This window comes from Amblyraja radiata, chromosome 25 (assembly GCF_010909765.2).
Source record: "Amblyraja radiata isolate CabotCenter1 chromosome 25, sAmbRad1.1.pri, whole genome shotgun sequence".
Taxonomy (NCBI): Eukaryota; Metazoa; Chordata; class Chondrichthyes; order Rajiformes; family Rajidae; genus Amblyraja; species Amblyraja radiata.
In genome coordinates this window covers 29,851,054-29,877,444 of record NC_045980.1, presented here as the reverse complement: position 1 = coordinate 29,877,444, position 26,391 = coordinate 29,851,054, and the positions used below count along the sequence as shown (strand labels likewise).

General features: G+C 42.9%; 1 protein-coding gene across 1 annotated transcript in view; it reads right to left on the bottom strand.

Moving 5' to 3' along the window:
* The window catches only part of hnf1a (HNF1 homeobox A), a 115,800-nt gene that overhangs the window by 24,301 nt on the left and 65,108 nt on the right, over positions 1 to 26,391 (bottom strand). Inside the window, exons 6-7 of the mRNA XM_033043676.1 lie at positions 11,864 to 12,065; positions 10,248 to 10,439 (exon numbers count right to left, since the gene is read on the bottom strand). Of these exons, the coding sequence (XP_032899567.1) occupies positions 10,248 to 10,439; positions 11,864 to 12,065 (394 nt within the window). The remainder of the gene's footprint in view (positions 1 to 10,247; positions 10,440 to 11,863; positions 12,066 to 26,391) is intronic.

Genomic DNA, 26,391 nt, shown 5'->3' with positions numbered 1-26,391 from the left:
ACCCCTAGCCTGCGCAACCTCTCCCTACAGCTCGGGCCCTCGGGTCCTAGCAACATCCTCTAATGTGAGATAGACAAAAATGCTGGAGAAACTCAGCGGGTGCGGCAGATTCTATGGAGCGAAGGAAATAGGCAACGTTTCGGGCCGAAACCCTTCTTCAGACTGATTTTTGTCTACCTTCGATTTTCCAGCATCTGCAGTTCCTTCTTGAACACTCTGATGTGAGATGATCTTTAGCATGTGAGAACACTTGTCAGATTATAACTGTTATTTTCCTCTTTGCAATGTTTATCTAAGTTTCTTGTTCAGATCCGCAGATTAAATGTGACCCCTACTCCCCTCCCCCGCCCCCGTTGGATCCACTTTCCTATTGATTTTTTAAATTTATCTGACTATATATCTTGGATGAAAAACAACAATTTATCTTTCACTTTGAAGGCCTTTGTCAAGGCTCTGAAAGGTGTGTGTTTAATTTGTTGCAGCTTGTCTGTCAGTGGGTGAGTTCAGTTTAGTTTAGTTTATTGTCACGTGTACTGAGGCACAGTGAAAAGCTTATGTTGAGTCAAACAAGGGCAGGACCTACACAGTAACCTGGGTTTCAGCAACTAAGTTACAGAGAAAGGTTGAACAAGTTAGGGCTTTATTCTTTGGAGCGCAGAAGGTTAAGGGGGGACTTGATAGAGGTTTTTAAAATGATGAGAGGGATAGACAGAGTTGACGTGGAAAAGCTTTTCCCACTGAGAGTAGGGAAGATTCAAACAAGGGGACATGACTTGAGAATTAAGGGACTGAAGTTTAGGGGTAACATGAGGGGGAACTTCTTTACTCAGAGAGTGGTAGCTGTGTGGAATGAGCTTCCAGTGAAGGTGGTGGAGGCAGGTTCGTTTTTATCATTTAAAAATAAATTGGATAGTTATATGGATGGGAAAGGAATGGAGGGTTATGGTCTGAGCGCAGGTATATGGGACTAGGGGAGACTATGTGTTCGGCACGGACTAGAGGGGTCGAGATGGCCTGTTTCCGTGCTGTAATTGTTATATGGTTATATGGTTATATGGTAAATGGTAGGCCTCTGGAGAATGTTGTGGAGCAGAGGGATCTAGGAGTACAGGTGCATGGTTCCTCGAAGGTCCTTAAGGTGGTCAAAAAGGCTTTTGGCACTTTGGCCTTCATCAGTCAGAGTATTGAGTATAGAAGTTGGGAGGTCATGTTGCAGTTGTGTAAGATGTTGGTGAGACCGCATTTAGAATAATGTGTTCAGTTCTGGGCTCCATGTTATAGGAAAGAGATTGTCACGCTTGAAAGGGTTCAGAAAAGATTTACAAGGATGTTGTTAGGACTTGAGGGTGTGGGCTATAGGGAGAGGTTGAGTAGGCTGGGTCTCTATTCCATGGAGCGCAGGAAGATGAGGGGGGATCTTTTAGAGGTACGCAAAATCATGAGAGGAATAGATCGGGTAGATGCACAGAGTCTTTTGCCCAGGGTAGGGGAATCGAGGACCAGAGGACACAGGTTCAAGGTGAAGGGGAAAAGATTTAATAGGAATCTGAGGGGTAACTTTTTCACACAAAGGGTGGTGGGTGTATGGAACAAGCTGCCAGAGGAGGTGGTTGAGGCTGGGACTATCCCATCATTTAAGAAACTGTTAGATAGGTACATGGATAGGACAGGTTTGGAGGGATATGGACCAAGCGCAGGCAAGTGGGACTAGTGCAGCTGGGACATTGTTGGCGGTGTGGGCAAGTTGGGCCGAAGGGCCTGTTTCCACACTGTATCACTCTTTGACTCTATGAGTGCTATCCATTTGTAAGGATGTCCGGGGTAATGGGGAGAATGGGGTTGGGAGGGAAAGATAGATCAGCCACGATTGGATGGCAGATGGGATGGGCCGAATGGCCTAATTCTGCTTCTGCAACGTATGATCTTATGAACGTTTGTGTTGTTTGTGTTGATTGTGTTTGTACTTGTGGGAAGCCGCAGCTATGTTTTGTGGTTGAATTTAGTACAGCCCACAGGGGGGCAGCACAGTGGCAAGGAGTGTGGGAGGAAACCAGAGCACCCGGAGTAAACCCACAAGGTCACAGGGAGAACTTGCAAACTCCGCACACACAGTACCCGAGGTCTGGATTGAACCCGAGTCTCTGGTTGAATGAGGCGGCAACTCTACCGCAGCGCCCCTGTGCCGCCGCACATTGGTGGGGACCCGGTAGGTTGAAGGTTACGTGGTATATCTCGCTGTGATTCGATGACAACTGCCTGCTGTTTGTAAGCCACTTAAAGAAAAACACCATGTAGCTGCAACTCATGGCCCTTCCAATGTAAATAATGCTCGGGATTGGGGAAGTAACTGTGGCAACTCCCAAAGATTCCTTCCTCTTTAGCAGAACACGGGCATGATGCCAGCTGGGAATGGGCAGGAAATTCGTATTTGGCTGCTCTTTTACGGGTAGGGCTTGTAGTGCTTGTTTATGTCAAGTTGTCAACAATTAACAATCCTTTGCCATGAATGTTCATGAGTTCCAGGAGCAGAATTAGACCATTCGGCCCATCAAGTCCACTCCGCCGTTCAGTCATACCTGATCTATCTTTCCCTCTCGATCCCATTCTCCTGCTTTGTCCCCATAACCCCGACATCCTCACTAATGAATCAGCATTTCTATGAAACGCTGTGCACTCGGTTTGGAAGAGGTACTCCGAACTTCGGAACGTGGTGTTGGGAATGTGGCGTGTAGATCCAGGGAGAGCACGGATATGGGGAGGGATAGACACCAAATGCTGGAATAACTCAGCAGGACAGGCAGCAACTCTGGATAGAAGGAATGGGTGATGTTTCGGTCGAGACCCTTCTTCAGACTGAGAGTCCGGGAGGGGGAGATACAGTTAAGGAAGTGTAAGGTGTGAAAACGAGACAAAGGGGATGGAGATCAAGGAAAGTGTAGAATAGATCGTTGTTAGCTAGGATATGGTAACAACAAAGCAAATAGATTATAGAGGCATGGAGCAGATCCATGGAGCAAGGATTCAGGAGCAAAAAGGAGAAGCTGCTGGGGGAATTCAGCTGGTCAGACGCCATCTGTGGAGGAAGATTGATGGTCGACGTTTCAGGCTAAATCTCTGCACGGGGATTAAAAACCATGGAGCCCAGAGTTGGAGGAGCGAGGGGGGGGAGAGAGAGAACAGTGGACCAGGATGGGTGGTAGCCATGAAACCGTGACATGTTTGACCTGTTTTAAAAGTTTAGTTTTGTTTAGTTTAGTTTATCGTCACATGTACTGAAGTACAGTGAAAAACGGTACATGGTTACAACCGAGCTGTCTACGGTAGGTGGATACATGATAAGGGGAATAACAGTTAGTGCAAGATAAAGTCTAGTCAAGTCTGATTTAAGTTAGTCTGAGGGTCTTCAATGAGGTAGATAGTAACTCAGAACTGCTCTCTAGTTGTTGATAGGATGGTTCAGTTGCCTGATAACAGCTGGGAAGAAACTGTCTCCGAGGCTGGAGGTATTCTGGAGAAGGTAATTGGAAAGTATGCTGTGAGATACAGCATGGAAACAGGCCCTTTGGCCCACCGAGTCCATGCTGACCATTGGTCACCCAATCACACTAGTACTATGTCATCCCACTTGCACATTCATTCCCCTCTGCACGAGGGGCGATTAAACAGAAGCCTATTAGCCGGCAAACCAGCACGTTCTTGTAATATGGAAGCCCGTGCAGTCACAGGAAGAACGGGCAAACTCCACACAGACACTACCCGGGGTCAGGATGGAACTCGGGTCTCTAGTGCTGTGAGGCAGCAGCTCTATCAGCTGCTACATTATGCCTCCCTGCATTCTTACATCCTGCAAGATAACCCTGTATGTCCAGTCCCTTGCTTTTGCATAAATTTGATATAATGGTATTAAAAGGAATTGCAGATGTAGGGCTATACCAAAGATTCACACAAAGTGGCTGGTGTAACTCAACGGGCCAGGCAGTATTTCTGGAGAAAATGGATTGGTGACGTTTGAATTTGTGTGATGGATTGGCGATGTTAAATTTGTGTTTATTGTGTTTTTTTTTTGTTATTTTTATTATATGTATGACTGCAAGGCAACGGAATTTCGTTCAGACTGAAAGGTCTGAATGACAATAAAGGATACATTGACTTTTGACTTGAAGAAAGGTCCCAACCCGAAAAGGTCACCTATCCATGTTCTCTAGAGTTGCTGTCTGACCCGATGAGTTACTCCAGCACTTTGTCCAGGTCTGAATGTGCGTTAACCCACCAAATCTTTCAATATTTCTGTCTAAAAAACTTTGAATTTGTGACCGAGTCATGAACTAACTCAAGTTACTTTGCTTGGCTACTGGTTGTTAGGATAGACTGTTAAACATTAATAATAATGCATTTGATATAATTAACAGTGCATTAATCAGGTGAGGTCAGAACACATGGTCTTGTGATTTCAATGAAAATTTCAATGGGCGGCACAGTGTCTACGTGGTAGAGTTGCTGCGTTACAGAGCCAGAGAACCGGGTTCGATCCTGACTACTGGTGCTGTCCGTACGGAGTTTGTACGTTCACCCTGTGACCGCGTGGGTTTTCTCCGGGTGCTCCGGTTTCCTCCCGCACTCCAAAGATGTACAGGTTTGTAGGTTAAATGGCTTCTGTAAAAAAAAATATTTGTCCCTAGTGTGTAGGATATTGCTAGTGTGCTGGTCGGAGCAGACTTGGTGGGCCGAAGGGCCTGTTTCTGCGCTGTGTCTAACGTCTAAAGAGACCATTTGCAACTCGGCTAAACTCAATTCCATCACAAGGGAACAACAGCTGTACATGGGGAATCTTTCAGTAAAATAGTGATGAAACAAACGGCAATTGGAGTGGACCAAATAATTAAATAAAATTTCAAAAATAAATCTGCCGTAACCCAAATCTGCTGCATCAGCTGTTTCTACATCTCCTTGGATTGATTGTAGTAATCGTTGAGAGGCTACAGTGAACGTCAGGGCTGGCTCAAGGTTAAAAGGACAGCTATAAACAAGCTAAAAAGGATTTAATCCAAACAGCTTGTTTGCTGCAATTCCGTGTAGGCCAATTGTTTAATACTGCCAACTGGGGTCCTGATCTGAATAAATGAGATTTCTATCAAATAATGACTGTCTTATTGGAAGATTTAATGTCTACAAGAAGGCAATGTATCATTGGCGAGCGTGGCTGAGATGAACACAGATGATTTAGACTCAGTCTGAAGGACCTGCTGTTTTGATTTAAGAAGAACATTGTGCTGCTATAAATCTGGATCTGGATGGATTTTATGGATAAAGGTAAGCACTATGTCAGTATTCAAGTTAAACTGATTTCATTTTGGGTCCCGGTCATAAAATGTACCAGGCGCCCACACTAGGGAGGGATTTTTATCCACCCTGACCTCCCTTCCTCAAACTCCCCTTAAATTGCCAACTCTAAGATGCAGTAGAGTCATAGGGTGTGGAAACAGGCCCCTCGTGTGTACAATCGAGGCCCCTCGTGAGTACAGTCAAGCTGAAGAAGGGTTTCGGCCCGAAACGTTGCCTATCTCCTTTGCTCCATAGATGCTGCTGCACCCGCTGAGTTTCTCCAGCATTTTTGTGTACCTACGCATAAGTACAACAGGTAGTGCAAAGAGAAAAATATGTAAGTGCAGAATATTGTGTTACAGCCGAGTGCAGAAAGTGCAGGTTCAAAAAAATTCAAAGGGGTAGGTTGGGAGATCGCGACGACTCCCTTAATTTATGGGAAATCCATGTAGTAGTCTGATAACAGCCACGTCAACCGGTTGAAGGAGGGGTCGCTGGTGCAGAGCATGGCATCGACGCCTAGAGAAACCCTTCAAGATAGAGGAGCATGAGGTGAGGCGCACGCTGCGGGCCATCAATCCGAGGAAGGCTACTGGACCCGACGGCGTCTCTGGACGCGTGCTGAAGGACTGCGCTGACCAGCTGGCTGGAGTCTGTACGAGGATTTTCAACCAGTCTCTGGCCCAGTCCACTGTTCCACCCTGTCTGAAGTCCGCAACCATAGTCCCCTTGCCCAAAAAACCCCACATTTCCAGCCTCAACGACTACCGGCCAGTCGCACTCACACCAGTGGTGATGAAGTGTTTTGAAAAACTGGTCCGGGGTCATATCACATCACTCCTGCCCCGAAGCTTTGACCCCCACCAGTTTGCGTACAGAGCGAATAGATCCACAGAGGACGCTGTAGCCACAGCCCTCCATGCTGCACTGTCCCACCTGGAGCAGCCGGGGAGCTACGTGCGGATGCTCTTTGTGGACTACAGCTCTGCCTTTAATACCATCCTTCCCCACAAACTGGTGGACAAACTGGGGGACTTGGGACTTCCACACTCCACCTGCATGTGGATAAATAGCTTCCTGTCAGCTCGCAGCCAGAGAGTCAGAGTGGGCCATCACACATCCACGGCCCTCAGCCTCAGTACCGGCTCTCCACAGGGCTGCGTGCTGAGCCCCCTGCTCTACACCATCTACACACATGACTGCACCCCCGCCCACCACAGCAACACCATTGTCAAATTTGCGGATGACACTACGGTGGTGGGACTCATCTCCGGGGGGGACGAGTACGCCTACCGGGATGAGGCGGAGCAGCTGACAGTGTGGTGTGGAGAAAATAACCTGCTCCTCAACACCTTAAAGACAAAGGAAATAATAATAGACTTCAGAAAGAATAAAACGGACATGGTACCATTAACTATCAGAGGGGACTGTGTGGAGAGGGTGGCGGATTTCCGCTTCCTGGGAATCCATATTGAGGAGGACCTGACGTGGAGCGTGAACACCTCTGCGCTGCTGAAAAAGGTCCAGCAGAGACTGCACTTCCTGAGGGTGCTCAGGAAGAATAACATCACTCAGAGACTGCTGCTGTCCTTTTATCGGTGCTCCATTGAGAGCATCCTAACATACTGTGTATGCGTATGGTACACCAGCTGCACAGCGGCTCAGAGGAAAGCGCTCCAGAGGGCCATTGACAACGCCCAGAGGATTGTCGGCTGCCCTCTCCTTACCTTGGAGGACTTACACAGTTCCCGCTGCATCAAAAAATCCCAGAGTATTATAAAGGACATTTCCCACCCCGGACACTCCCTGTTTGAACTGTTACCGTCAGGCAGACGGTACAGATCTACAAGGACAAGGACAAACAGACTTAAAAACAGTTTTTACCCCACTGCTATAAAGGCACTAAATGTAGCCGCCAATGAACGCAGGGGCGATACATAATAAGAGACTGTGAAATCGACAGAAGGATGTAGGGCTGGGTGTTTATGCGCGCTATTTTTATGATATTTATTTTAGTTGTTTATCTTTTTTAAATATTTTACCTTGTATGTATCGTTAGCTTTTAGAAATGTTTGAATGGTGCACTGACTGGCTGACATTTTACAATTTCGTTGTACATGGTTCATGTTACAATGACAATAAAGAAACTATTCTATTCTATTCTATTCTAGTTTTAAGATGAAACGACACAAAGTGCTGGGGTAACACAGCCGACTGAATCACCTTGAAAAAGGGCACTGATGTCACCTATCCATGTTCTCCAGAGATGCTACCCCACCCACTGAGTTACTCCAGCATTTTGTGTCCTTTTGTGTATTAATCATCATCTGCAGTTCTGTGTTTCAACTACATACAATAATACCTTATTTGGTCGGAGGGGACAATCGGCAATAACAGACACCATTACCCTCCCCCCCGGTCCATTATAACGAGGGTTTACTGCACTGCTATCAGGTCCCCCTGCAACCTCTGGCATTCCAACCTCTCCCTCTAGCTAATACCTCCCTAATCCCAGCAGTATTCCGGTAAATTTCCTCTGCACCCTTTCCAAAGCCTCCACATCCTTCCTGTAAAAGGGCAACCAGAACTACACACAATACTCCAAATGCAATCTAACCAACGTCCGATAAGGCTGCATCATGACTTCCTGATTCTTATACTGTGAAAGCAAGCATTTGATATGCTTTTTTTTTACTGTGCAGGAAGGAACTGCAGATGCAGGTTTAAACCGAAGGTGGACACAAAATGCTGGAGTAACTCAGCGGGACAGGCAGCATCTCTGGAGAGAAGGAATGGATGACGTTTCGGATCGAGATCCTTCTTCAGTTACCTACTGTTCTATCTACTTGTGTTATCTAAAGTTATCTAAAATAATAGTTATCGTAATTGATAAACATATTCAGCTGGACTTCTCTACTGGGCTAAGATAGACACAACGGGCTGGATTAACTCAGCGGGTCAGGCAACATCTCTGGAGAAAAAGGATGGGTGACATTTCGGGTCGGGACCTTTCTTCAGACCGAAAGTAGAGGTGAGGGAACTGGAGGTAAGAACAGGCCAGAGAACAAAGCAGGGCCGGCAACAGATGACCAAGGAAGGTGGGAGCCCACAATGGCACATTGTTGTTATGGGAAGAAGTGATAGCGAAGGGATACAAGGATGTGAACAGTGGAACTAGTAGGATGACTAGGGTGGGGGAGGGGAGAGTGGGAATGCAGGGGTTTCTAGAATTAGAGACATCAGCATGCAACTGGGCCTCTGCTTCAGCCCATGTAAAATGCTGCCTTCCAGAAGTCTAGTTCCAATGTAGACGCGATTGAGTTTAGTTTTAGTTTAGTTTAGTTTCGAGATACAGCGGGGAAACAGGCCCTTCTGCCTACCGAATCCACGCCAACCAGCGTTCCCCGCACACCTACACTATCCTACATACACCAGGGACAATTTACAATTTTACCAAAGCCAATTAACCTACAAAACTCTTTGGAGTGCGGGCGGAAACCGGAGCACCCGAAGAAAACCCACACAGGTCATGGGGAGAACGTGCAAACTCAGTACAGACAGCACCCGTCGTCAGGATCGAACCCGGGTCTCTGGCGCTGTAAGGTAGCAACTCTACCGCTGCACCACCATGCCGCCCCTTGACAGAAGAATCTAGTCCTCTGGTCGGGCAGCACCAAATATGTGCCTTTAGTACTCCAAGTGATGCTATTAAGTTTTCATGCACTTGCAATGTTTACTAATGTTAGGAATACTGAGCACTTTAAAACAAAAGCCCATGAGGCAGCATTTAATTGACAATTTCTGTGAGTTTGCAGTCATTCATTAGGTCTAATGACCCCATTAGTTGCTTGAGAAGATCTTTGCTGCAGGTACATTTCCCACAGAGAAAAATCACTTCACGGTAGCTGTTGGTGATTCGAGGATATCAAAGGAAAGCAATCCTCTGTGTGTGGGAAGGGAGGAATTGTTCATCAGTTCACGAGTTCCAGGAGCAGAATTATGTCATTCGGCCCATCAAGTCTATTTCGTCATTCAATCATGGCTGATCTATCTTTCCCTCTCAACCCCATTCTCGTGCTTTCTCCCCATAACCCCTGACACGCGTGCTAATCAAGAATCTGTGAATCTGCGCCTTAAAGACATCCAATAACTTGGTCTCCACAGCCGTCAGAGGCAATGAATTCCATAGATTCACCAACCTCTGACTAAAGAAATTCCTCTTCATCTCCTATCTAAAGGTATGTCATTTTATTCTGAGGTTATGGCCTCTGGCCCTGGACTCCCCCACTAGTGGAAACATCCTCTCCACATCTACTCCATCCAGGCCTTTCACTATTCGGTAAGTTTCAATGAGATCTCCCGTCACCCTTTTAAACTCCAGCGAGTACAGGCCCAGTGCGTCAAACGCTCATCATATGTTGACCCATTCACTGCATTTCTCCTGCTTCCATTAATCCTGCAAAATTGGTGTTGATGTGAATGGACACCTTTCAAAGTTTGATGTAGGCAGCAACTCTACCATTGCGTCACCATGTCACCCATTTGTTGCGTCTATCTTCGGCCTTGCACTAACCAGATCTTGGGTAACGCCTGTGAGCAACTAGCTGTTTTCAAGACGTCTCTTCATATCTCCATAGCTCTACCGGCCCTTGAATACAATGTCGTTACTCGAAGGGCCAAATGGCCTAATTCTACTCCTATGTCTTGTGGACTGTTTTTGATGCAGCCACCCTCTTGAACGTCGGACTTTGCTGGCTTTACCTTGCACTAAACGTTATCCCCTTATCGTGTACAATACACTGTAAATGGCTCCGTTGTATTCATGTATTGTCTTTCCGCTGACTGGAAAAAGCTTTTCACGGTACCTCGGTACAGGTGACCATAAACTAAACTGAACCGGATGAGATTAAACAAAAGAGTCTCACCGTGTGGGTTTTGCAGTTGTGCCATTGTAGCCATGAATGAGCTCTGGGCCATGTGTCCTTGCACCTGGTGCATGAGAGGCTGCTGGTGGTGGGCATGCAGTTGCTGGGGAATCTGGAGGGGCTGAAGGGTCGTCAGGCTGCTGCCCACGCTGTTAATAACCGGAACATTCTGGGCCTGAGTTGTGGCGAGACCTGAAAGCACAATGAAAGGAACCTGTGTTAGTCAACCCATCAAACTGACGCGTTCCACAGTATTGGAACCAAGGGCCGCAGTAACAAGTTCTAATATAACACATATTGTAGGCAAAGGGTTGTAGGTTAATTGGCCTCTAAATTGCCCCTTGTCATGGAGTCATAGAGTGATGCAGCGTGGAAACAGGCCCTTCGGCCCAACTGACTCACACCAGCCAAGATGTCCCAGCTACACTAGTCCCGCCTGCCTGCATTTGGCCCATATCCCTCCAAACCTGTCCTATCCATGTACCTAAATCTTTCTTAAACAGTTTCTTATCCTAGTGTGTAGGATGCGAAACTGGAATGACATAGAACTAGTGTGAATGGGTTGGTCGGCGTGGACTCAGTGGGACGAAGGGCCTGTTTCCACACTGTGTGTCTAAACTAAACTAAGCTTGGAAGAGATATGCATGATCCTGAACAAATGTGAATCATTTTAGGCATTTATCCATCTACTGATATCCGCTTCATCCTTGTGCCAACGTTGTGAACGGCACAGAGGAGCAGAGCCGTTGTGTCACAGCTGCAGAAACACGGTTCAATCCTGACCTCTGGTGCTCTATGTGTGGAGTTCACTCACCTTCTCCCTATGAGTGCGTGCGTTTCCTCTGGGTGTTCCAGTTTTCACCTGCATCCAGAAAGCATGCAGGTTTAGTTTTGTTTACAGGTATAGCATAGACCAAGGTCCTTCGGCCCACCGAGCCCGTGCCAACCAGCAAACACCTGCTTACGAGGGACAATTTACAGAAGCCAATTAACCTACAAATCTGCAGGTCTCTGTTATATGAGGGGAAACTGGAGCACTCATAGAACACCCACACAAGTCACAGGGAGAACGTACAAGCTCCGAACAGAGAGCAACCGTAGTCAGGATCGAACCCGGGTCTCTGGCGCTGTGAAGCAACGACTCTACCGCTGAGCCACCATGCCGCCACTGATGGGGAGGTTAATTTGTTACCACAAATATACCAGCGTTGATGCCTTTTAGTCAGTAGGTGAGTGGCCCCATAGCAGAATCATCCACGTCGCGGGGGCTGGAAACTGGGAGTATCCCCGGCTAATTCTGCTATCACCATCATCTATTGCGACAAATGATGGCTTCCACTGATTGTCCCCGGAAGCTTGCGGCCTTTTCAGGACGGACGATGACAGCGAGGCCGACATTTGTAACAAGATGGACACGAAACGAAGACTAGGTGAGTGGGAGTTGATGAAAATGTGTTGAGAAAAAAATTGGCTTAATGGAGGATTAGTGTAAAAATAGGTGCTTAATGATCAGTGATGGACTTGGAGGACTGAAGTCTTTGTTCCTATTTGGTGTCCCTCCGTGACTTGGTTACAGCAAGTATCCCATCCACTGCAGCAACTGCCCGCTGACTTACCAATGACCAGTGCCGAAGCCCCTCCGTTAGCCAGTGCTGGCGAGAGGCAGGTTGAGTCGCTGGGTGCAATGGTCATGACACTTGGTAAGGAAGCCATGATGAGGTTCTGGGTCTGTTGGGCCACAGTGTGCGGGTTGTGATGCAGCCCATGCAGGGCGGTCAACGTGCTGACAGGAGGGAGCGTTCCACCCGACGTCGCGATCTGTGGAGGAAGAAGAGCATTTTGGAGTAGGGAACTTCCCAGGGCAAAGTCAGGGTCTTCCCTGGGTCCTGGCCCAAGTTCCACCTCGATTCTCAAAAAGCTGAATGATATCCCTACTTTGATTTTAGCCTTTAGAGATAGAGTGAGGAAATAGGCCCTTCGGCCCACAGAGTCCACGCCAACCCGCGATCCCCATACACTAGCACTATCCTACACACTAGGGACAATTTTGCAGAAGCTAATTAACCTACAAATCTGCACGTCTTTGGAGTGTGGGAAGAAACCGGAGCACCCGGAGAAAACAGGGAGAAAGTAAAAACTCCGTACAGACAGCACCCGTAGTCAGGATCGAACGTGGGTCTCTGGTGCTGCAACACTACCACTGTGCCACCGTGCCACACCATTGACGTTATTCAGCTATTAGGTTAAATTTAATTTAATTAAAGCTACTCTGGTGGTAGGATTTTCACAGGCGCAGTTTGGAAACACCTGCTGTACGTCTGAAATCAGATAGTGGTATTGCCCAGGATAGTTGAGTTCTGACACCTGTTTTATTAAAGAGAATTCACCAAAGAATACAGGAATTTTAACAACTAATAACAATATCCTTGTCAGATAGAGTGCGGAGACTGGTGGGGAAATGATTGTTATATTTTGTAATAATATCAGATATTCATTGTCTGTAGTAATGTTGTGTTAATGTAGTACTTTTCCCTTTACAGCAAATGCTCTATTTATTTTGTCTTAAGGCTCTACATGGATCTGAGGATACACAGTATCTTGGAGGCAGTGATAAAGAAAGCTATCGTTGTTGTGTATCAAGCAATAAAGACTTTGATAACCTCCACTTGTTCATCCTTGTCAAAGCTAAGACCAGCAGAGTTCGATAATAACAAATTTTTCAAACTCTTGGAGACTGAGAGACGCATCTCAGAGAAACTTCTTGTAAACGATCAGAATGCCGCAATGGCACAACTGGGAGAGCTGCTGCCTCACAGTGACAGAGACCCGGGCTTGATCCTGCCCTTAGATGCTGCCTGTTTGGAGTTTGCATGTTCTCCCTGTGACCTCATGGGTTTTTGCCGGGTGCTCCGGTTTCCTCTCACATCCCAAAGATGTGCAGGTTTGTTCGTGAATTGGCCTCTATTAATCGCCCGTAGGATACGAGATTGGGATAAACCTGGACCCAGTGTGGACGGGTGGCCGATGGTCGGGCATGGACTCGTTATGGTACGGCCTGGCACTTTATTTGTCACGTGTACCGAGGTGCAATGAAATTCATTTCTGTATACAGTTCAGTACAAGTATCACTAGACATGGTGGGCCGAAGGGCCTGCTTCCATGCAGTGTCTCTTAAAAACCTGAACTAAAACAATTCAGCTCTTCACCGCACTCATTCAGCCATGCGTACAAGTGAATAGTTACAACTCAGAAATCAATGTACATCAGGCGCATCTGTCACCGAGATGAGTGAGAAACTATTCACTCGCTGAGGACATTGACAAGTCTGGAAGCATTTTCATTGCAAATGACTTTCAAATCCATGGGTGTTAACATGACATACAATGTAATCCCAGTACACTTTGTTCTTCTCTTAGCTTTGACATGGTATCATCGCCTCACATTATAGTAACCTCATGCACTGTGATTAAAATGTATCCCACTAGTCCTCCAAGAAGCTCCCATGACAGAGTTGTAGGCTATATGAGTATATAGCAGCATTGATGAGGACACTTAACAAATTGAAAACAGCAACAAAACAAATGTTTTCTTTGTTTCCCAATTCTGACAATGGGTCTTTAAACTGAGATAGAACGTAGAACAGTACAGCACAAGAACAACACCATTCAATGCACTTTATTTTTCCGTTAGCAACTTTGGTTTCTGCAGCCATACAACAAGAAGAAACTATTTTACAAGACACACAACCAACTCAATTCACACAGACATCCATCGCAGTGAATCTCTTCCTCACTGTGATGGAAGGCAAAGTCCTGTCTCTCCCCTGCTCTTCATCCTCTCCCGATGTTAAAGACCCCGGCGGGCGATGGTAAGTCCCGCGGCCATTACATGCCGCGCCGGCGATGTAATGCCCTGCTCCGGGTCTTAATGTTGGAGCCCCCAGCGGGCGATGGCAAGTCCCGACCATCACTTGTCTATCTGCATATAACATGCACATAGGGCAGCTCAGTGGCACAGTGGTAGAGTTGCCGCCTCACAGCGCCAGAGATCTGACTACAGATGCTGTCTGTAGGAGTTTGTACTTTCGCCCCGTGACCTGCGTGGGTTTTCCCCGGGGGCTCCAGTTTCCTGCCACACTCCAAAGACGTACAGGTTTGCAGGTAAATTGGCTTCTGTAAATTGTCCCCAGCATGTAGGATAGAACTAGTGTAAGGGTGATCGCTGGTCAGCGCAGTCTCAGTGGGCCGAAGGGCCTGTGTCTATGCGTTATCTCTAAACTAAACAAAACTAAACTAAAAGATGTGTGGTGAAATGTCTCTGTAGATACAGCCAGGAACGTACTGGAAAATTTCACTTGGGCCAAAAGCAGCAAGAGCCATCCAGGAGAGGTTCTCTAAGGAGAGGTTGGACAAACCTGGATTGTTTTCTCTGAAACGTCGGAGGCTGAGGGGAGTCCTGATAGGAGTATATAAAATTATGAGAGGCATAGATGGGGTATTCAGGCAGAACCTTCCCCCTAAGGTAGAAATGCGGAAGAATAGAAGACATAGCATTAAGGTGCGAGGGTAGACACAAAATGCTGGAGTAACTCAGCGGGACAGGCAGCACCTCTGGATAGAAGGAATGGGTGGTGTTTCAGGTCCTGACCATTTCTTCAGACTGAGGGGCAGAGTTTAAAGGAGATATGTAAGGCAAGTTTTTTTTACACAGAGAGTGGTGAGTGCCTGCAATGTGCTACCAGGGGTGGTGGTGGAGGCAGATACGATAGTGGCACTAATGAGGCTTTTAGATAGGCACATGGAATTGCAGGAAGTGGAGGGATGGAGGCAGAGGAGATTAGTTTAACATGTCATCATGTTACAGCACAGACATTGTGAGCTGAAGGACCGGTTCCTGTGCTGTACTGTTCTACGTTCTATTAGCAACTACTAATGCCCGCTGTTTAACTAATGCTTGATAGCATGCTGTAGTAGTACTGATGGACAGAATAATCAAGGAACAGACTTCCGGTTGGCGCCACGATGTGAGTGGAATCGCGCCATTACAGCTCCGAAAAAAACTGTATTTAAAACGGGGGTAAAAGGGTCAAACAAACGCACTTACCACAGGAGATCGATTGTGAACGGCTCCGGCAGCGTTTAAAAGGTGCGTGACGTCATCAGGCGCGCGATTTTAAGAAGAAATTATGACCCAGCGCTCCCCCACCCCCACCGCTGGAAAAAAATCTACGAGAAGGGAAACTGGCCTCAGCTCTGGAGCTGCTGCTGCTTCTGCTTCTCAAGAAGATATCTCACAGAGGAAAGCTGAAATGGAGGAACTTAAGACTACCATTCTAGGTGAGATAAAGAAGCAGAGGAAGGAGTATATGGAGGAGATAAAGAAGCAGAGGAAGGAGTATATGGAGGAGATAAAAAGTTTAAAAGCGGATATGCTGGTGTCTCACGAGAAAAATAAAGAAGATAAAGAAGACTTAATAAAACAAGTTATAACGACGGTAAAAAGTATGATGGATGAGTGGAAGGAAAAGGCTAATGCCGAGTTACAAACTCAAATTGAGGATGTAAAGGAAATAGCTGCTGGGATGGAAAGAAAGCTGGATGACAAGATAGATCCTACTATAATTTCGCTAGACCAACAAGGCGAAGCAATTAAAGAGCTAACTAAAATTGCTGAAGTGAATACTAAGGAGACCGAAAAACTCCGTGCCGAGAACAAACGCCTCTTAGAATTATTACATAAAACAAACGAGAAATGTATCGATCTGGAGGGACGCCAACGCCGTAAAAATTTGCGTATAGTTGGTCTGAGCGAAGGTCGTGAGGGGAGTCAAGATCCTCGAAAATTTGTTGCAAAACTTTTAATGGATATTTTGAATTTGGATCATGAACCCCTGTTGAGCCGTGCACATAGGGCTCTAAGACGGGCCCCTGGGATAGGTTCACCGCCCAGACAAATGATTGTAAAAGTGGCCTTTGACCATGTCTTCGAAGAAATGATGAAGATAATAATAAAAAAGAGAAACCTGAAATACGAGGGAGACAACATCAGTATTTTTAGAGACTTTCCTGCAGAAGTGGCCAAGAAAAGAGCTCTATTTAAAGAAACAAAAGGTATTCTGAGGAATGTACAGAATACTAAGAATCTGAGATATGGCTTGATGTACCCAGCAATACTGAGAGTAACTTATGATGACAAGGAATATCGTTTCGTTAAGCATACTGAAGCATTGAAATTCGCCCGAGGCATACAGCAGAAGCCAGAAGATGAAGAGAGAGAAGATGCGGAGGAAGAACCCGAGGGAGAAGGAGAGGACTGAACTTTTATCATCGACCTGTGGTTATGAAATACTCACTTAGAAGGAAGTGGAATAATGGGCATTTAATAGTAGTTCTGTATTAATTATTAGAAAATATTTAATTATTCCATGATAATAGTATTACATATTATAGTATTAAATACAATTGATATTAGTAATTAGCAAATAGTAATATGAATAATAGAAATAATTACTAAGTACTAAGTATATAAAGTTAGTACCCCACCCCAATATATATAGCATTTGAGATAGGAGCTGGTATAATCAACATCTTTTTTTTATTAAAAAAACGGAAGTCTGTAGATTAATGGCCACGTTAGTGTGGCTTTCACCTTCACATACTACACACTATACAAGTGTAGTTTCTTTTTTTTCTGAGCACCCTATTAACACCCTTTACTTTTTTTTTATTATTGATATTTCTTATTGTTTTTGTTTTTTATTGATCTTATATTATATATTATTTGAATGTAGATGTGAAGGATATTGTGTATTTAGTTTAAGAAGACATAGATGTGGATTAAGGTGGAAAGAAATTCTCATTGGATTGATGTCCGGGTGCAACGGGGAGCTGGGTGAGTCAAGAAGGCTACTCCAAAAAAAGCCGCCCTAATAGTAAAATGCATGATATAAAGGTGAAGACTGGGGGTGATGGAGTAACCTTCTGCAGTTGGAATGTAAAAGGCATTAATGAACCAATTAAAAGGGGAAAGGTATTAGCTCAGTTGAACAGATTGAAGACAGATGTCATTTTCCTTCAAGAGACTCATCTTAAAAAAGATGCTCAACATAGATTAACAGCTAAATGGATTTCTAAGGTGTATCATTCTACATTTATTCATAAATCTAGAGGAGTTGCAATAATTATTCGCAAAGGTATACCTTTCATACAAAGTTCTATTATAGAGGATAAAGAAGGCAGATATGTAATAATTACAGGGGAATTATATTCAAAAAAGGTAATTTTAATGAATATATATGCCCCTAATTTTGATAATCCATTATTTTTTAAGAAAATATTTAATAATATTCCTATATCCACTCAACACAATTTAATAATTGGAGGTGATTTAAATTGTACTTTAGATAATTATCTAGATAGATCATCCGCAAAAAGGAAAGCTGCCTCGAAATCAAGTAAATTCATAAATGCTTTTATCAATACATCTAATATTAAAGACATCTGGAGGTTAGATAACCCATCCGGACGAGAATATTCTTTTTTCTCGCCCGTACATGGAACCTATTCGAGGATAGATTATTTTTTAATAGATTCTAAATTACTTCCCTTTACGTATGATGCAAAATATCATAATATTATCATCTCGGATCATGCGCCATTAACATTTAAGATAAAATTAAAAGATATATCTAATAAATCTACTACCTGGAGATTTAACCCTCAGATATTAAAGGACAATGACTGTTGTAAATATGTGATGGATCAGATTAAATTATTTTTTGAAACTAATGATAATCCTGAAACTTCTCCATCACTATTTTGGGACACATTTAAGGCATTCATGCGTGGCGCAATAATATCCGCACAAGCACATCTCAATAAAGAAAATCGAAAAATAGAACAAAATTTAGAAAATGAGATAAAACGTCTAGATAATGAAAATATAAAACAGCCTTCCAAAGAGTTAAGTAATAAAATTGCATCAGTAAAATATAGATTAAATAAAATATATTCTAATCAAGTGATTAAACTTTTTCAACAAACTAAGCAAGTGTATTTTGAATTTGGAGATAAGCCACAAAAATTACTAGCACGACAGCTTAGAAAATTAGAAGATGAGAAGATGATACACGGAATTAGATCTGAGTATGGAAATATATTAATTACTCCAAAAGATATTAATGATAGATTTTTACAATATTATAAAAACCTTTATTCGTCAAAACTAACAGGACAAACAGATAGTATGGAAATATTTTTACAAGAATGTCAAATCAATAGCTTAGATCAGGAAGGTAGAGAATTGTTAAATGCTGAAATAACAGTAAAAGATATTATAGAATCAATTAGTTCGCTTAAGAACGGAAAAGCAGCGGGCCCAGATGGCCTGAGTGCAGAATTTTATAAAAAATTTCAAGATCTGATTTCCCCAAGATTACAAATAATGTATAGATATGCATATGACCAAGGAAAATTACCAGAATCTTTAAATGAATCCACAATTACACTCATCCCTAAAGTAGATAAGGATTTGGAAGATCCTGGATCATATAGAGCGATTGCCCTTTTAAATACAGACCAAAAAATATTAACTAAGGTCTTATCTAGGAGATTAAGTTTAGTGATCTCTAAATTAATACATTATGATCAAACAGGTTTTATCCCAAAACGTTACTCATCCCATAATCTCAGACGTTTGTTTAATATTATATATTCAAAAAGAATACGAGATACGGAACTAGCGGTTATATCACTAGATGCAGAAAAAGCGTTTGATCAGGTGGAATGGATGTATTTATTTAATATAATGGAAAAGTTTCAATTGGGGGATAGATTTTGTAAATGGGTAAGAATTTTATACTCGAATCCTATGGCAAGAATTTTGACTAACCAAATTTTATCAGCCAAATTCAAACTCTCTAGGGGATGCAGACAGGGATGTCCGTTATCACCCTTATTGTTCGCATTGGTGATAGAACCATTGGCGGAAAAAATTAGATCTGAACCTGAAATATATGGCTATAATACTGATACAACAATTAATAAAATTTCTTTATATGCAGATGATGTTTTGATTTATATTACAAAACCGGAAATTAGTATTCCCAACCTGCTAAACATTATAACTAAGTTTGGTGCATTTTCTGGGTATAGGATTAATTGGGATAAAAGCGAGATTATGCCAATAACAGGAATAAATCTTAATACATTACAACAATACCCATTAAAAGTAGTTACAGACAAACTTAAATATTTAGGGATTAACGTAACTAAAACTCATAACGCATTAATAAAATCCAACTATCCTCAACTATTAGATAAACTTAGAAAAAATATTTTATATTGGAAAACACTGCCTATATCCATGATTGGTAGAATAAGTGCCATAAAGATGGTATTTCTACCGCAGTTGTTATATTTGTTTCAGGCTATTCCTTTTTTTCTTCCGAAAACTTTTTTTAAAAAAATTGATAATATTGTCAATAGCTTTATTTGGGATTATAAAAATCACAGAATAAATAAAAAACATCTATGTAAAGCTAAGGTAAATGGAGGATTAGCACTTCCAAACTTTTTATATTATTTTTGGGCTGTTCAGATTAAGAATATGAATTTCTGGTGGGTAAATATGGATCATGAACCGACATGGTTAAATATAGAAAAGGAGGACTGTCTACCTTTCAATGTAGGTTCGATAATTTTTGCACCAACGGAAGTACAAAAAAAATATTATAAAGACAACCTAATAATATATAATAATAGACGTATTTGGAAACAAATAGTTAAGACTCTACACTTGGATAATCTCTCATTTAGATTACCAATTATGAATAATCCATCGTTTAAACCTGCTATATTAGATGGGGGGTTTAAACAATGGGATGATTTAGGAATTACAAGGATAGAACATCTGTATAGAAAAGGAAAATTTCTTTTATTCCAGGAGTTACAAGATATTTATGGATTGTCTCCACAACATTTGTTTAGGTATTTACAAATTAGAGATTATATTAAATCCAATACACAAGATTATAAAAATAAAGAAGTAGGATTGTTAGATGATCTGTTTAATTTATATCCAAATACAGAAAAATTAATAGCCTATATATATAACATCATTTTGGATAAGGAGAATCCAATAACGGAAGTATATCGTCAAGCATGGGAAAATGAAATGGGATTGGCTATAACAAAAGAAAACTGGGAAGAAAGTCTACAACGAATACACCGGTGTTCATTAAACGCCAGACATATACTGATACAATTTAAAGTATTATATAGGTTACATTATTCGAAAACTAAATTAAATAGTATTTTTCCGAATCTCTCCGCTATTTGTGATAAGTGCAAGAAAGCAGAGGCAAATTTAATACATAGTTTCGTTACATGTCCTAAATTGAATTATTACTGGACAGAAATCTTTAAAGTTATTTCTGAAGTCATCAAAGTTAAATTGGACCCTAACCCAAAGCTAATAATATTTGGAATTCCGGATTTACATCTATCACTTACAGTAAATCAAAGAAATTTCTTTGATTACTGTTTAATAATTGGAAAAAAAATCATATTGAAATTTTGGAAGGGAACATTATCCCCCACAACCAAAATGTGGGCAACAGAGATGATGGAGACGTTACATCTGGAAAGAATTAGATTTGTCCTATTGGACAAGTATAATTCTTTTGAACAGATATGGTCTCCATATATACAGTATTTAGAGAAGTAGCTGTTCTTGGCAACACAGCTCGACGTGCACCCTGCGGGATTTGGTGAGAATAATTCATTTTTATATTGGAATTACATATATGTCTTTATTGATACTATCACTTGTAGTAGTGTTATTAATAATACATATTGTGGTTACTAAAAATGTTTTTTTTTTTTTTTTTTTTTCGTTTCTCTTTTCTTTCCTATATATAATCAAATTATTATTTAATCACTCTCTTAATGATTTATTCTTCCTCTATTCTTTCTCTATCATTATTTCTAAAAAAACAGTAGATAAGTATTACTAGTGTTTTACTTAATGCAAATTGAATTAATTTGATATAAAGTTGTTTGAAGCATTGTAATTGATTACCTTTAATAAAAAAATATATTACAGAATAATCAAGGAACAGTCTCACTTTGGACCCTTCCTCTTCACCCCTCTTCCATCAGGCAAGAGGTACAGGTGTGAATACGCACACCTCCAGATGCAGGGACAGTTTCGTCCCAGCTGTCACTCAGGCAACTGAACCATACCACCAACAACTAGAGAGCATCTACCTCATTGGAGACCCTTGGACTGCCTTTAATCAGATTTTATTGCACTTTATCTTGCACTAAACGTTATTCCCTTCATCCTGTATCCGTGCACTGTGGGCGGCTTGATTGTAATCATCACTTTGTGCCTTCTTTTGTCATCTGCAGTTCCTTGTGTCTAACTTGGTGCAAGTTAGACACTCCAAGGAGTGCGTCGTAGTTTGAAATGCCCCAACAGGGAAAGGATGTTAAAATCATGGCAGCCACACAGCGGTTACTTAAAGGTACAAGAACTATTTCAGCTGGAGAAGGAATTTAATCATTTCGAGTTTTATTTAATAATGTTTTTTTTTTGTTTTAAAAAAAAATATTTTTATTAGAAGTAGACATATTATAAAGTATAGTTACATATTATAGTAAAAAAACTTTTCATATACATCAGTCATACATTATTAAAATTTTCAATTGTCGATTACTTCTGCTTCTAGTGTTTTTTTAAAATATAGAAAAAGAGAGAAAGAGAGAAAAAAGAGTTACAAATATCAAAAAAAAACAAAAAAGGTGGAATGGATTACTTATAATACGTCATTGGAGATAGGTTCGCAGATTATAAAGTATGACTTTTCATCTAATCCTGAGTTCAAGTTTCAGTTGGGTTTTCGTGCTGGGCCAATCTATCCCGTCAGATAATTAATGAATGGAGCCCATATTTTATCAAAATATTTAATAATGTTTTTAATCATGAATTGTTTGGATGGGGTGAAAAAAGAAAGATGATTGCATCCATCATTAGGATTGCCATTAGGAGAATGAGCAGCGCAGTTATGAATGATGTCTTTATTAGCAAATGTTGTTGGGTCGTGCAATGATTTGCCACAGGGAACCACGAGGCAGAGCCCAGTGTATTTTTTAAAGGAAGAAAATATAAATATTTGAAGCATAAATTACTGGGCTATTGTTGGACAGAAAGCCGGTGGGATTATTTATAGTTTGTTCCAAGAAAAAAAAAAACAACGTTTCAAATGAGGTTCCTCTACAGGTGCTGGAAACCTAGATATGTACCTTTGGTTCCCAATGATGAGTGTGTTTTGAGTGAGTTTCTGAACGCTGAGATTCACGGTTTAACGGAATTTTCCACGATAAAGTTCTTCTTAAATTGAGTGAACGCTTCGCAGGTTAGTTTAGTTTCATAAGTTCGCAAGTTCTCGGAGCAGAATGGGGTCAAGGAAAGAGCGTTCACGTCGCGGCCCTGTTTCCACCAATCTTTCCACCACCAGGCACAAGAAGCGACAAGACAGACCCCAGTGTGTGCAGATGCCGGGAAGTGTGTTCAGCTCTGGCTGAACAACTTCTAATCTTGTGCGTGGACTCGATAAGAAGAAGATAAGAAGAAGGAGGAGCAGAATTAGGCCATTCGGCCCATCAGGTCTACTCTGCCGCTCAATCATGGCTGGTCTATCCCTCTCAATGCCATTCTCCTGCCTTCGCCCCATGACCCCCGACACCTTTACTAATCTTTACATAAACAAGTTTAGTTTATGATTGTCATGTGTACCAAGGTAAAGTGAAACGTGTGGTTTGCGTGCTATCCAGTTAAAAGGACTGTACACGATTACAATCAAAGCGTCCACAGGGCACAGACAAAGGATAAAGGGAACAACATTAAGTGCATGATAAAGTCCAATATATATAATGTCCAATAAAGTCCATGATAAAGAGTGTAGTGTAATGGTAGGGTTGCTACCTTGCAGCGCTGGAGACCCGGGTTCGATCCCGACTACGGGTGCCGCCTGTACGGAGTTTGTACTATCCCACCCTTCTTTCACCACCTCCCCCACTCTGACCTGCGTGGGTTTTCTCTGAGATCTTCGGTTTTCTCCCACACTCCAAAGACGTACAGGTATGTAGGTAAATTGGCTTGGTAAATGTAAAAATTGTCCCTAGTGTGTGTAGGATAGTGTTAATGTGCGGGGATCGCTGGTCGGCGCGGATCCAATTGTGCTGAAGGGCCTGCTTCCGCGCTGTATCTCTAAACTAAACTAAACTAAAAAACGAATAAAGTCCGATTAAAGAGTGTTTATAGGTCTCCAAACAGGTAGATGGGAGGTCAGGACCACATTCAAGCTGGTGAGAGGACGGTTCAATTGTCTGACGAATGGAAATGGAAAGCCAGAAGGAGGGACATAGATGAAAGGGGTCAGAGTGAGGAAAGGAGGGCGGGATATTGGGAGTAACGGCTGTGCACCGGGATAGGGGGGAACTGGACAGAGAGAGAGGTTAAGGGATATGACTTCAAATTGTAGAACTAAATTGGTGTAATGGGTTGGTTGTTGCGATACAGAGATCTGAACTCTACTGGCTTGCGTAGAATGGTGAGGAGCTAGCAAACTTCAATTAACTGAGTTGTCACAAAGTCTAATTGAAATAGTCATAAACCAACGTGCTTTTTACTTAGCCTAATAGATATTTATTGCAAGAGATTTGTTTTATGAAGTGTAAAAGCAATTGACGATGTCCTCATGGTTAATTAATATAAGAATATTAAAGAGTGCTTTCAAAGCACTTCCTTTGGATACTCCAGTCCTCAATCTTCTGCAAGTTCGGCAAGTCCCCAGCAACCCTCACCAACATCTACAGATGCACTGTAGAAAATATATATATATATTTTTTTTTTTTTTTTTTTCCTTTTGCCTGCACTCTCTGTCTTCTGCAGTCAGCGCCATCTTGCCACGAACCAGAAATCTGTAGAAAGTTTTTTTATCCAGATGCATCATGCACATGGTTTGGGAACAGCTCCATCCACGACAGTAAGAAACTGCGGAGAGTTGTGGATGCAGCCCAGACCATCACACAAACCAACCTCCCTTCCATTGACTCCATTTACAACTCACGTTGTCTCAGCAAGGCCAGCAGCATCATCAAGGATGAGTCGCACCCACCGGCCACTCCCTCTTCTCCCCTCTCCCATCAGGCAAGAGGTGCAGAAGTGTGTAAATGCACACCTCCAGATTTAGGGATAGATTCTTCCCAGCTGTTATTAGGCAACTGAACCATCCAGAGAGCAATCCTGACCTCCCATCTACCATCTGCCCCATTGGTTGGAGACCTTTGGACTATCTTTAATCGGACTTTACTGGACTTTATCTTGCACTAAACCCCTTTATTGTACACAGCTTGTGGACAGCTTGATTGTGATTATGTATGGTCTTTCCGCTGACTGGCTAGCATGCCACATAAAGGATGTTCACTGTACCTCACTACACGTGACAATAATAAACTAAACGCAACTGAGGGAATAAGATCACATTTTCTTCTCCCCAACCCCACACCAATGCAGCAGCTTTGCAACTGATGATTGATGTATCTCATCTGCCGCAACCACGCAGTCAACAGTCATCTCCTTGACAACTCTGCACTCTCGGCTGAATACATTTGGAGAAGATAAGGTTTGTTTACAGCATAGAATGCCGTTTGCATTATGTTTCTGTTCAGCCTATGAACTAAATAAATACCTTCCCACCCAAATCAATTTTTTGTTGGCATCCACAGGCGTAAATATGCTTTGCAAACATCTGTGAGGAGGACATGGTTGCTTGGTTTAAAGAAAACCATTATTTTAAAGCAAGCTGCAACAACTTTATCTCCCCTGCCATCCCTGGAGGCTCCCGTTCCATGTACCTTTACCGGCAACAGCTTCCTTCCCATTGCTCACCTCAGCGGCCATTCATCACATCTAAGCCAGACCTAGTGCGTGAGGTGTTGAGCCCTCTTGGTCCATGTAAAAGGTCGGGCGGCATGCCTGGCACGGTGGCGCAGCGGTAGAGTTACTGCCTTACAGCGCCAGATACCCGGGTTCGATCCTGACAATAGGTGCCGCCTGTATCGAGTTTGAACGTTCTCCCTGTGACCGCATGGGTTTTCTCCGGGTGCTCCGGTTTCCTCCCACTCTCCAAAGACGTGCGGGGTTGTAGGTTAATTGGCTTCAATAAAAATTGTAAACTTGTTCCTCGGTGGGCGGAGGGCCTGTTTCTGCACTGTATCTCATGAATGAAATCACATTCCTGTTGCCAATCATCTGGGTCCCCACTCCCTGATCCTCTTGAGTTCCTCCAGCAGTTTACATTTTGTCCCTCTGATTGTCTACATCAATGTTCAGTTAGACAGACTGTGAGATTAAGTTTAGTTTAGAGATACAGTGTGGAAACAGGCCCTTCGGCCCACAGAGTCCATGTCGACCAGATGTCCCCGTACATTAGCACTATCACACACACGGGAACATTTACAATCCTTACTGAAGCCAATTAACCTACAAACCTGCACATCTAGAAGTGTGGGAGGAAACCGGAGCAACCGGAGAACGGTCACAGGAAGAACGCACAAACTCCTTATAGACAGCACCCGTAGTCAGGACTCGAACTCGGGTCTCTGGCGCTGTAAGGCAGCAACTCTTTCCATTCTTGAAAGCAGACCAAGCCACCTCCTCTCCCGAGTCTCTTATACGAGCCTTGTTCTCATTATACCATTCACAATGGTACACAAAAATGCTGGAGTAACTCAGCGGGTGCAGCAGCATCTATGGAGCGAAGGAAATAGGCAACGTTTCGGGCCGAAACCCTTCTTTATACCATTCACAATGTCTTGCATCTTCGATTCTCTCCACCCTTTTATTTCTGTCTTTAAGCCACCTATCTTCACCACGAAGTTCCAAGCAGGAAGGTCTGAATGTCGGACACTCAAGCCCCTTGATATTCAGCACCTCTCAATATTTCACGTTATGGGCCTCTCAGAAATCGCAAACAAGATAAAATCACATTCCTGTTGCCAATCATCTGGGGCCCTGCTCCCTGACGATAACATTCCTAAGATTTGGCTGGAGTGTTTTACGACTTTGAACTACTTCA